This window comes from Teleopsis dalmanni, chromosome 1, assembly GCF_002237135.1.
Source record: "Teleopsis dalmanni isolate 2A chromosome 1, ASM223713v2, whole genome shotgun sequence".
NCBI classification, from domain to species: Eukaryota; Metazoa; Arthropoda; class Insecta; order Diptera; family Diopsidae; genus Teleopsis; species Teleopsis dalmanni.
This window is the reverse complement of record NC_051846.1, coordinates 30133056-30146073: the sequence shown is the minus strand read 5'-3', so window position 1 is coordinate 30146073 and position 13018 is coordinate 30133056. Positions and strand designations below refer to the sequence as shown.

At 30.2% G+C, this 13018-nt stretch overlaps 1 protein-coding gene across 1 annotated transcript; it reads right to left on the bottom strand.

Moving 5' to 3' along the window:
* Window positions 1-676: 676 nt before the first annotated feature.
* LOC119678895 (pollen-specific leucine-rich repeat extensin-like protein 3) lies at window positions 677-4424 on the bottom strand. Its single transcript, XM_038090980.1, has 4 exons — window positions 4371-4424; window positions 1657-2011; window positions 1304-1443; window positions 677-1102 (listed from the first exon to the last, which is right to left on the bottom strand). The coding sequence occupies exons 1-4, from the start codon at window positions 4422-4424 to the stop codon at window positions 677-679; spliced, it is 975 nt and encodes a 324-aa protein (XP_037946908.1).
* Between the last annotated feature and the right edge of the window lie 8594 nt (window positions 4425-13018).

Below are 13018 nucleotides of genomic sequence, written 5' to 3'. Positions count from 1 at the left end.
GTTTTTGGAGTGTCGCTAACTGGCAATATGACTATTGCCTATTTTAAACTATTTGAAAGATGATTGAAGTAGTTACTCAGTTTAAATGTTCAATTACTGCTTGCAATCTGTTTTGATGGTATTTTTTGTTTCCAATCATTTATTTATTAGTGTGTTCGATTAGATAGAAGGTTAAGAAACTTTGGAAATCAGTTTAAGTTAATTTTCGCTTTCAAAGAGACAAATGAGCGATATATTTATCTTATTCTAATCTGATTTAGCCCACATTTTTAAGCTAAGTTGAACACTGACTGTAAATGTTAGTTAACTGAAAGAGCTTAGCTTGTGTTTGATTTCTTAATTATTATAAAATTGTCACTGGAACTTAAAAATATCTATTAGTCAGTTTCTTTGTAATGAAGAAAGTTTTAGTAACTAACTTAATTTATTTACTAAATGATGTTTTCTAATTTTGATTAAATGAATTTTTTTACTTTTTGCAATGAGTATTTCCAAGGTATTCTGTTAATTTAAAAGAAACTCTCCTTCAACATATATCAGTGGAAACTTTTTCCTTACTCAAATCTGAATCCATTTTTAAATTTTTATATTTATTAAGCTAAAAATCAACAATAAACAATACAAACATAACAACAATCGCTCTTATTAATTTAACAAGAGATTCAATTCAGAAGACCTAGAAACGGAAGCGTTTTGCTGGTCTGTTGTAATGATAACCATCATCGTTACTTTCAACTGGTGCGGGAGCAGAATATACTGGAGCTGGGGCAGGTGCTGGTGCAGAGTAGACTGAAGCTGGTGCAGGTGCTGGAGCAGAGTATACTGGAGCTGGTGCAGGTGCTGGAGCAGAGTACACTGGTGCTGGAGCTGGAGCAGAGTACACTGGTGCTGGAGCAGGAGCGGAGTATACTGGTGCTGGAGCAGGAGCTGGAGCTGATACTGGAGGCAAGTATTCACTGCTTGGTGCTGAAACAGGTGCAGGAGCAGAGTATACTGGTGCAGGTGCTGGAGCAGAGTAGACTGGAGCTGGGGCTGGTGCAGAGTATACTGGAGCTGGGGCTGGTGCAGAGTAAACTGGAGCTGGAATAGGTGCTGACAATTGCTGCGCATGTACTGGTGCAGGTGGCAAATAGTCATTTGATGGAACCGAAACTGGAGCTGGTGCAGAATAGTGTTGTTCAACTGGAGCGGGAGCTGAGTAGTGTTGTTCTACTGGAGCCGGTGCAGAGTAATGTTGTTCTACTGGAGCTGGAGCAGAGTAATGTTGTTCTACTGGGGCGGGTGCAGAGTATTGTTGTTGTACTGGAGCTGGTGGCAAATAGTCATTGCTTGGGGCAGACACTGGTGCGGGTGCTGAATAAATTGGTGCAGGTGCTGGAGCAGAGTAGACTGGAGCTGGGGCTGGTGCAGAGTATACTGGTGCTGGAGCTGGAATAGGTGCAGACAATTGTTGTGCATGTACTGGTGCAGGTGGCAAATAGTCATTTGATGGAATTGAAACTGGAGCTGGTGCAGAATAGTGTTGTTCAACTGGAGCGGGAGCTGAGTAGTGTTGTTCTACTAGAGCAGGAGCTGAGTAGTGTTGTTCAACTGGTGCTGGTGCAGAGTAATGTTGTTCTACTGGGGCGGGTGCAGAGTATTGTTGTTGTACTGGGGCAGGTGGTAAATATTCGTTCGATGGTGCTGGAGCAGGAGCTGAGTAAACTGGTGCTGGTGCTGGAGCTGAGTAAACTGGTGCTGGTGCTGGAGCAGAGTACACAGGTGCTGGAGCGGGAGCTGGAGCAGAGTATACTGGTGCTGGAGCTGGTGCTGAGTACACTGGTGCTGGTGCAGGTGCTGAAATTGGTTCTGACAATTGTTGTGAATGCACTGGAGCAGGTGGCAAATAGTCATTTGATGGTGCATTAAATGTTGGGGTAGGCCTGTTGTAAGAATATCCATTGCCTGACGATAGATGAGACACATCGGCCGATGCGACGGCGATGGCACATATCACAAATACGTAGAATTTCTGTATAAAAACACAAAGAATAATATTAAAGCGACTTTTTGTTATTTAACTAATTTTGTGTTTATATCTATTCCATTTAATTGATAACACCGTAATCCAAAATTCGAAAAATTCATCCATCTTACCATTGTTTTTTGTTGTTTTTATCTTAAGATTTTTGGTTGTTTTAACTCTGCTACAGCTGCGCAGCGAATGATACTAAGAAAACGACTTTACTGCATTTTTATAGTCAAAATTTAAATTTTATAGCCAAAATCATTAGAAAAACTTTTTACAAAACTCTTCAGCCATCGGTCGTATCTCGTGGTAGCTTTTTCACAATTTTTTATATTATCTTTTGCTCAATTACAAGATGCGAACGCAGCTCAGCCAGTCAGTCGGAAAAAAGTCCGATATTTTGCAATGACAATGACAATGTTTTGGTCAAAAATCCAACCAAGACCTAAAGAAAGACGAGGCGGAGAAAAAGTGCGTCATGTTGTAAGTTAAACTCGTTTGCCTATTTTCGATTTTTAAAAGTTTTTGTTTTAAGCCCAATTTTATCAGCAAATCTTCGTAGTCAAGTATTTTTTCATATCATTTTTCTAATGCATCTTCTTCGGCTCTGATATAAAGTCATTAATCTCATTTTAATGGGCTGTAAATGCGTCTCCGGTTTGATTTATATACTTACAAGATTTCTGGTTTTTAATGAAGTTCTTCAGTTGCATTTCATGCTTTATTAAGTTGGCTGATTTTTACCGTCACCACTTGAAGGTCTCCGATCAATTATGTGGGACTGTGACATAAAAAGTGTTTTTGATATTGGTGTGATGTGTCAAAATGTTCTAATTGTCAAACAAATTATGTTAATTCACTAACAAGAAAAATATATCTATAATTTAAAATGGCTTTTTTATCTTCTATGGTTATAAAAAAATCTATCAAATATCAATATAAATTTCTTGAATTTTTAATAACCTATAAAAAGCATTTTTATTTGGGTATAATATTGTTTTGGAGCCAAATGAGCATTTAATTAATGATTTATAACTTAAATATCATTAAATTTTGTTAATTAATAGAAACATATTTATTTTGTGATTGACAGATTTTATTTATCAGATGTTATTTTTTCTTCTTGGATATGTTTTTATTTTATACTTTTGTAATGTGTATAAACTATACAAAAAATATGATTAACAAAGCAGAAAGATATATTAACTTAATTAACAGAGAGTATTGGTTAAAACAAATTTTTTTGTTTTTAAGGAACATTTTAATTTTCTTTAAACTTTTTTAAGCAATAACTAGTTTCCAGAAAAATTTTTTTCACATTTTTTATCTTCACAAAATTTATTCATATTTAGCTTTTATCAGAATTAAACTTAACAATCTGCACTACCAAAAGGACAATTTATTTTATTAGTCTTCCATTAATATTTATGTCACTACAATAGTGTGATTAGATGTATGAAAACTTTTACACTACAAAACTATATGTAGATAGGTAGTCACTTCATTTTATATGTAGGTTTATAAAACTATATGTATGAATGGAAACCACTCGTACATATATTTAATATAATATATAATAAATAAGAGAAGCTGGTGAAACTTTTGAAACATACTACCTAATATTATATAATATTATACTAATATTTATTTACCTATGCATCTTATCAATCTCTGAAAGTGATATATTTTCATGGGATACTAATAAATAAAATTCTTCTATTGATACATCAAAATTAATATTGTTTATTCAAACCAATTAAAAAACAGTAAAAAAATCTTTCTGGAATACGAAGAGTTTCTATAGTTATACTCATAGTTATTTTCTGATCCCCAAGTTACCCAAATTTTGCGTCATTCGCTGTGGTCTAACTTCCTGATGGCCTTACATTGTACATTCATCTTAAACTTTTTGTATATATGTGTGAGTAATGCCTTTAAATAACTTTCCAAGAAAATTTAGAACCCTTGATCTATAACTATAATGAAAAAATTGATTACATGTCGTTTAAACTTGATTAGTGGTAATTCTAATTATTGGTTTTTAGCTATGCATTAAAAAAAGTGTTGTATTCCATGTTATACTATGGAAAAATTATTTTATTTTTTGAAATTAAATTATTTATTTTATATATATAAATATGCAAATTTTTTTAATTTCAACAGTTCATAGTCCAATTTAATTTTAATAATATATTTCATCAGCCGACATTAAGTGTTTATGAATAAAATAAAAATACTTTTACATCCACGTCCTGCGATCAAATATTTCTATTTAAAAAGTAACAATATATTATCAAATTAAATGTAAATTGGATGAAGTTTATAAGGACTTTGTTATTATATACAAAATAAATAGATTAACTTTGAAAATCTGACTGGAAACATGATCGCACCCCTTAAGTTGTTGAAGTCCCATTTTAACGATCAAAAACTGCCGCCGATTACAAAAATATAGAGAAATGCTGAATATTGTAGTGGATGATTAGCGAAGAAAATTCAAAGTACTTGCTGGGACTGTGGGTGTTCCAGTAATCATAAATATTCTATGGAGAGTTAAGCACAAGAAATTTCTTTCACCATTATGTGCCGCGTTTGCTCTACTTGAACCTAAAACACAAATGCTTTAGAAGTGAAACAAGATTAACTTCTTGCCTGAATTTGAAACTGTTAATAAAGTGTGGATCCAAGACTACATTCAGAAGGCTACAAAATAATCAAAGGATAAGAAAAGTCAATGTTTTCCGGGATGGTAGGAGCGTTTTACAAATTGAAAACCCTAAAAGATTTGCACATTGATTTCGAGTATTATATGTAATGTAATTATGAACTTAATATTATGGACTTTTAATAAATGCTTAATAATAGAGCTTTGTTGATAAAGATATACATATATTAAGTATATCGAAATCTGAATAATGACAAAATAGCTGAAAAACTTTTTTTTTGTTTTGGATAAAAACCTATTCAAGCACTGTCCATTGATTATAAGTATGGAATAGCAAGAAGTAATTCAAATTAAAATGAAATTATTTAAATATATTTGATCAGAAAGAATAATTTTTATTTTAGGATTGAAGTATCTTAGAGATATAGTTGATCATTATAATTTAAAAACTTAAAAACTTTCACAACAACTTAACAAAACGCTAGAAAATTGTGCGAACATAAAAGTCAAATACAGCTTTGGGACAGTTGGCTAATGAACACTGACTCTGAGCTTCAAATTTGGCAGGGCATGAGTTCAGTTCGTTGTAGTTGCAATCTCAAAAAGTTATTTATAAATAATTAAATACAAAAAATATTTCGTAGAACACTAATGATGGATATTTATAATATCAATATTTTTAGTAGGCTATAAGAAAGCACAACTATTTTCAATTTTAAATTTAAAGTCAGTTTCTGGTAGCTCCTTCATATTGAATATGAACAAATCAATTCAAGTAATTTACTAAAATAATTTTATTCATAATAATTTCGCATTACACTATTAACAATAACACAAAGTTAAGTGCCGCCAATTTGAAGGCGGTTGGTGCCTATAAAAGTTATTAATAATTGCTATCATTACTTCTTTGTTGTTCATTGTTATTTGTTATTGTTAATAATCGCTGTATTTACTGCCCCAGTGCCGCCTTACGCATAACAACTCAGCTTTTTATTTTATTAAAAAAATATGAATTTTTTGTTTAATAAAATCATTTGATTCGTTATTGAGCGAATTTTTGTTTATTTGCACAATATTTTTTTGCTATTATAAAATATTATTTGTTGAAAAAATACTGTTTGACAGATAAAATAGTGATTGTTACTTATTAATAACATTTTTGGCATTTGTTATTGTTTACTTGAAGTGTAGCAGGTGGGTGTTGAAAATAATTATAAGAGTTGTGTCAAACATATGTCATCTGTTATATATAAATGTATGTTAAAAAAAAATAAATTTATTTTAATTGACCCATGAGTATAGATAGTCCTTTAGTAAATCAACAATTAAATGAATATTTATAGAATAACATAAAAAAATGTTATCAGAATAATGATCCAGTATTATGAATATGGATAATGTATCGTTCATTGGTTATTTAAAATAAAAATTTCTATATTGAATATGTATGTTTTTCATTCACAATGGCACTGGAAAAACTAGGTACTGGAATATTTAAATTTTTTCAATCAAAACTTACTTTAAGTGCTACCTTTTAATTTCTATTGCTAAATCTTAAACAAAATGTATTACATTCGAGATTAATTTTTTAATACTTTAGATATTATGTTAAAGTGGCCAGGTTATCCTGAGATTAATAGCGGTCTTATATGACTTGACAGATAAAATATGATTTGGTTCGACATATCTATTTACGGAAAATATGAATTTTTATATGTCATGCGAATGAAGAGAAGTGGTGCAGCTATAAAAGTATTTGCGTACTCTCATGTTGAAAATGCGGTAAAGGATGTCCGCATCTTCAGTGGATGGACCAATGATTTTAGGTCGCACGGTACTACCAACTGGCGATGCCAAGCCACTGATCGGTCTGGCTAGCGGAGGCTATTCGACGCACCCAAGGACGACTCACGTCTGTAATTAAGTAAATAAGTAAATAACATGGAGGATAATAGTTATTTTCAGTAAAGCTGAGCTTTTTTACTCACTTCTGGGTTCTACGGCACTTTTCTAGCCTAAAACATCAACAGGTTCAGCGCCTAAATATTTAAAAAATATTTATATATAATATATTCTTCTCTTATTTAAATCTATTTTATGAGACTATTTTGTCAAGGAAGCAATTGTCTAAGATATCATCCCTCTAACTAAAATTAAAGGTTCCTGAAAATAAGCTGATATATTTATACCATTCTCCTTACGATTTCTGGTTTCATCATTCTAACTATTTTAGCTAATAATACCGAAATATATCTTATAATATTAAGAATTGATTAAATAAATTAATCCTTCCGCTACTACGAGTATTATCTGTGGACTTCTATAATGAATGTGTTTTAATTTCACGAGACACCTTCTCCAGTCACTTATACTCCACTTAGCCTATTTAAAAGTAAATTTTATATTTATAAATATTTCAATTCCTTAGAAAATATCTTTGAATTTTACATTATAAAATCCCTATCCCTTTGCAATAAATTTATTTAAAAAACAACCTTAAATTACGCTATTGCCACATAACTTTTGAGGTCAATATCAGCTTAAATCTACACTCGACAGCTTAGCAACAAATGTGCAGCCAAAACGAATCTTTGCTCTTGAATAATCAATTGGCTTTACTGGTATTTTATGCTAATTTCGCCTAAGCCACATTAATAAAATATAATTAATAACTTTATTAGTGATTTAAATAATACCCTAAATAATTAATTTTCTTAAATAATTTTTTTTTCCGCGCATAAACAAACTATTCAGCGCATAGAGTAAGTAGCTTAAAGGTTTACTTCTCTTCAATCTTCAATCTTCAATTGTCTTAATGTAAATATTTAATAAACAAATATTTATGTACGAGTTGTGAACAACAAATGTAATATTTATTTTAATTGAATACTTGGAAAAAATTAATGTTTAAATAAAACAATTAAATAAAAAAGAGTAATTCGTAGGCCAACAAAAACCGAATGAGATTGACATTCATGGTGGCTGCATTTCAACACTTCTCGACTCGCCTCCAGCTCTCAAATACAAAGAAAATTGATGATAGGAATAATATTTATTTGTATATATAAATAAAAAGATATAAATAAAAAATATATGTGAAAACAAATGCATAAAAAAGTGTTTATAAATAAAAAGAAACTGTTAACAGCTGTTAAAAATCATCGATTTTTATGTTGTAATACCTTTTTTTTATATTTTTGCAAATTTATTTTTTTTCTTGATTTTTATAAAAAATTTTTTTTTTGTGTTCCTCAAAACCTTTTAGTAGAGTACAATAACCTTGATTAGTTAAGCTGAGCTTGAATTAAGTCATGAAATGTGAATGAAAGACAAATTTTGCGGCGAAAAGCAGTATGAAAACTGCTTTAGTGAATAAATGAAAGACCTACAGTGAATACACAGTATACAGTTATATTATATACCGTTTATATATGTTAGTTAATGATTCAGTTCTCTCAAATATGTACATACACATTAGCTCAATAGATCTTAAAGGTTACTAGTGAACCTTCCAACAGAAACTTTTTTTTGTCAGATGCAGACTATAGTACACTACAAACTATGAGACTATTGTCCTATATCCGAAGAGAGTTGATTTAGTTAACTTGAACAAATTAAGACTGAAGGCAAACCTAACAATTATTGGATCAAATTTCTCGACTTTCTATGTTCAATGAAAACCATATGGAGGTACTGAACTCATTTCACGACAATCACAGAAACGATCATGTGAGATGGTCAAAAGTTTTATTGTACATATTGCAGAATCTATAGGACCCATCTCCGGAAGGTACTAGTTAACACAAAATACTTTAGAATTGAATATCATAATTATGTAACATTAGCAGTGATATATATGGTAGCATATAATGTCGATACGAATACATATACCATATACTTAAAATTAAAACTTTTTTGTAATTATAACTCGTAATTTCTTGTAATTATAACTAATTTTTTAAACCGCTATAAACATTATATGAAAATTATTGGTAAATATTTTTGTTTATATATGAAACCATAATATATTTGGTTACAAAAATAGTAAGACAGAGGTAGGGTTACTGGCTTATTACTCAAGGTCATACTCTACGGTTTAATATCAACGATATAACCTTCCCTACCATCCCAATTAGATTTGTTTGTTCAAAATTGTCAGATGATAGATTGTTGTATCTTCCTGGAAATATACAATTTGTTATCCATGTCTAATAAGAAAAACTTTCTGAACAAGGAAATATTGACATTATTTGGAATACGGAATGAAGTGATGGCCCAGTTAAACATAGTAGATGTGGACTATTGCGCATCTATTTTTGAATCTATTATTAGCTTTAACGAAATTCAAGCTTTACAATAAATATTCAACAAATTATTAATTAAGACAGCTATTCTAAGAATTTTGAACTACATATCAAATCTTAACTATTCTAAATTCTGTGACTGTGAAGTTAATATTAAACTTAATTAACCTTTAAAAAAAATGTCTTCGCTTCAGTAATCGGGAAGTACAGCTATGGATCTAATTTTTTTCAGATATAATTAGTTGGTACAGGTTCTTCTATTCATATATTACGAAGTTTATATTTAGTAAGTAAACAAAAAAATATGGAGGTTTGAAATGCTGGGCCAATATATCATTGAACTTATAAGTCAATTGATTTTTTGTCGTTGGTGTGATTGCGTTCACTGTACATGGAATAGATTTTTTTTTCATTCGCGGAATGCCCGCTTTGAACATAACTGCTTATTCTACAATCTAAAATACTTACATCCACGTAATGGGTCCAACCAACAGAAAAGTAGACTCATTGGATTGCCAAATTGAGCCGCGGTAGTAACTGTCCACCGCTAATGTCTACCAAATCAAATAGTTGATGGAATCTTTAACTAGTAGAATATATGTTTAATAGTATAGCAATATAGAGAATGCGGACATTCCAGAGGCGTCCGTCCGTCAATTGTTGTCCTTTAAGCGTTTGCATGGGCCGTCAACGTTAAGCGGTTTTCAATTCCGAGGCATTCTTACGCAGATTTTACGTGCCCTTTGCACAACACAAATATAAAATCCTGCAGATAGGATTTTCGTTAAACGCACTATTAGTTCATTACCCATTGGGTGCCAGATAACTTTCCAGGGGTGCCACGTTGAGGCTGTGGGACAACTTGGATTGAGGACGACAGTGCAATCAGACATGTTGTTTTGTTCACTCGCTCTCAGAAAATCAACAAAGATTTATTTATAAAACAGTAAACAAGGAGCAGTTAGAGTCTTATATTAGGTATATTTTTATAATCTGATTTCAAAACTTAAATTTTTTATTAGATTCATGCATAAGAAAATTATACTTTGTTATTTTTTTCTATCTAATATGTCGACTAGTGCCAGTTATAGGGTATCCAAAACTAATTAAATAAGCATATAATCATAATGCATACTAAAATCAATTTAAATAAAATCATTCATAACAATTTATCAATGCAGGTCGTTGGGTATTGATGTGATGCGCTTTATTCGGACTAGAAACACGTGCAACACATATACAAAATATATATGTATAAACGATATGTATATATAAGTATACTAGTATATACGAGTAAATGGAATATTCGAGTTATGCCCAAATATTAACATAAACACGGTTATGAGCATTTGCTTACATTTGCATACATAATTTCTGGGTAAATATTTGCTCACATGTGCATGCATCTTTAGAAGATTTATAGCTAAATTAATTTTTACCAGAGAGACACCAACGGACTCAACAGATTTTGGTAATCAAAGTTGACCAAATGTTTAATTCTACAGTTAAAATTGTGTTGATTAGGTAAACGATAGATAACAGGGTTACCACGAATGATGTTTAGCTTCTTTTTTCAATTTTATGCTATTTTGATTATGCATTTCTATTGTGTGACATTTCAATGTAAGCATTTCAATATATTTTATTAGTTTTAAAAATATTTTCATGGATTTTCACATGGATTAAAAATTTTAAAGTTTTTAGTTTGAAATGCAAGAAATTTGTTATGCTAAAATTTAATTGTCGATTTTGCATAGAAGGAATATTTCCTTAAAGTAGTGCAAGGTTAGCATAAAAATAACACGAGTGTACATATTAAAAGATGTTTGAATCACTACTCATAATTCAGAAATAAGAAATTTTAATTAAAATATGATCTTACCAATAAGATTTAGTTAGAGAAATTTACAGTAAAATAGTAAGTTAGGTATAATAAGAAATTATATATCGACTATAAGTATCAGGTCTTCCATAACGAATGCATTGAAAGTATAGTGTGGTTAAAGATTGTCGCCTTTATGATTTATAGCGGTCCTAATTAAAATTTTTCTAAATATTGGAAGCACTGATCGTCAAGAAATATTATTATCTCTATACGAACACCTAGAGGATCTAGGTCCCACGTTCCTAGGCATATCTGCCAGCGACCTATGCTTGCTGAGTTAAACATTCAACGGCATAAAGCAAAAGTCAAGTCCAATGCATTTCTCTGCTCACAAATGTGCCTCTAGATCAATCCAAGCAAGATAGAAATTATCATTATAAAAAAGATTATAGTTCCGGGTATGGACACTTAGTTCGTTAAGCTAGATAGCTGTGTTATAGAAAGTGTAAAACAAATTTTTCTTATACTCAAAGTAACATTGGTTATTCTAGCAAAACAGAATAAGATGCTATAAATCATATAAACAAGTCAAAAATCGTATTAGGACAACTATTGAAAGTATGGTAGTCCAATCATATTAAAACTAAAACGAAGCTGGAGCGAAACCTCCTATCGTTCATAAATAAATGCCTCAGGTTTTTGAATTGTCTTAAAAATTAATGCGGCAAAAATGGTTTAATCAAATGCTGCAAAATCTTAATATTGTATCTATAGATGCAAATATAATTTCCAATAGCGTCACCTGAATAAATAACAATCAAGTGCGAAGAATAGTAGACATAACGATGCAAACAGCAGGACATGCTGCAAAAGTTTAATAACAATATTTCCAAACATGCTTTCCAATGATATCCGCTGGATATAACAAGTGACAATTAAGTCTATCTGTCTTAAAATAGTGAATGACAATGGACAGTAAGCTAAAACAGCTGGATACACCAGAAATCAAATCTCTCAAGTTGCTGCAGTAAAGTTGTATTTAAAAAGATTATGGAAATCCTAAGCTTCTACAGGAGTTCCGGAATTGAATGGGACTGATAATATATTAACATGAAAAATTATTCTAACATTTAAATTACATTAAAAAATTATTTTTAATAAAATCAGTACATAAAAATTTTGAATAATTAAACCATAACGCGAAAATATAACAAAAAATAGAAATTAAAAATAATAATATGCTAGTTAACTGCACTAAAAGCACAGAACAAATATGAGAAAAACACATTCAATGTTAAAGACTGTGAAAAACATGTTTGAAAGAAGTTATCATGCTACATTGCTTCAATTTGAAGTAACTCTATGGTTCATTAAGCCATTTACTAGATTATTTTAAAATCTTTATGTTTGGAAATTGTATCAAATTTAAGTGCTCATAACATATTTGTTTCTAAATGTGTAAATGATTTTTTAATTAATCTGTACTTGTTAGATTTAAATAGTATATACATTTTATAATTGCATTTTTATTGTATTTTTTTACATAATTTTACGTGAGTTGATTTTTTTTATTAACAAATTAAATTTCGAGTTCTTTTTATTATCTGACCATATGTAACTTCAATTACAAGATTCAATTCTATCTAATCCTAACACGTCTTAAAATTACAATGCGTGGTTAACTGCATCTATGAAATATTTCATAATTTTTTTTATGTTTTGCTTAATTGGTGCTGACCTCTACAGAGGCTGTATTTTTAGCAGAAAAAATATTTAAATAAACTTCAAAAAAAAAAGATATAAAAAAAAAAATAGTAGAAACCAAAACAAAACTTGTTGGTCATCATTTCATACTCAAAACACACCAAAAAAGAGAAACATGCCTCTTAATTAATTTAAAACAGCATAATTTTGTAATAAATCATGAAAAATATTTTAGATACTCACACAATTTAATTTATTGCATTAATTTTTGAATATTTAAAAATTTATATCAACAGAATGTAAATGTATCTCAAGTAAAATATGGGCATATGTTTAGGAGGTAGCGATAACTCTGAAGAATCGTTCTATTTAAAATTAATTTTTATTTAGTATTGTATGCTTTTTGGGGTTTCAAATTATTAAATTAATACTAATTATTTTCATTCAAATAAAATTAATAGAAATGTAAGGTGTATTAGTTAAATTAAATTAAATATTAATCAATGGTAATA

What these genes read in the sequence shown, in the direction of transcription:
- LOC119678895 (XM_038090980.1), bottom strand. Translation starts at nt 4,424, where the DNA reads ATGGGACTTCAACAACTTAAGGGGTGCGATCATGTTTCCAGTCAGATT. An exon ending in TTTCCAGTCAGATTTTCAAA is followed by an intron (nt 2,012 to 4,370) that starts GTTAATCTATTT and finishes GTTTTTATACAG; the next exon opens with AAATTCTACGTATTTGTGAT. An exon ending in ACTATTTGCCACCAGCTCCA is followed by an intron (nt 1,103 to 1,303) that starts GTACAACAACAA and finishes GTACATGCGCAG; the next exon opens with CAATTGTCAGCACCTATTCC.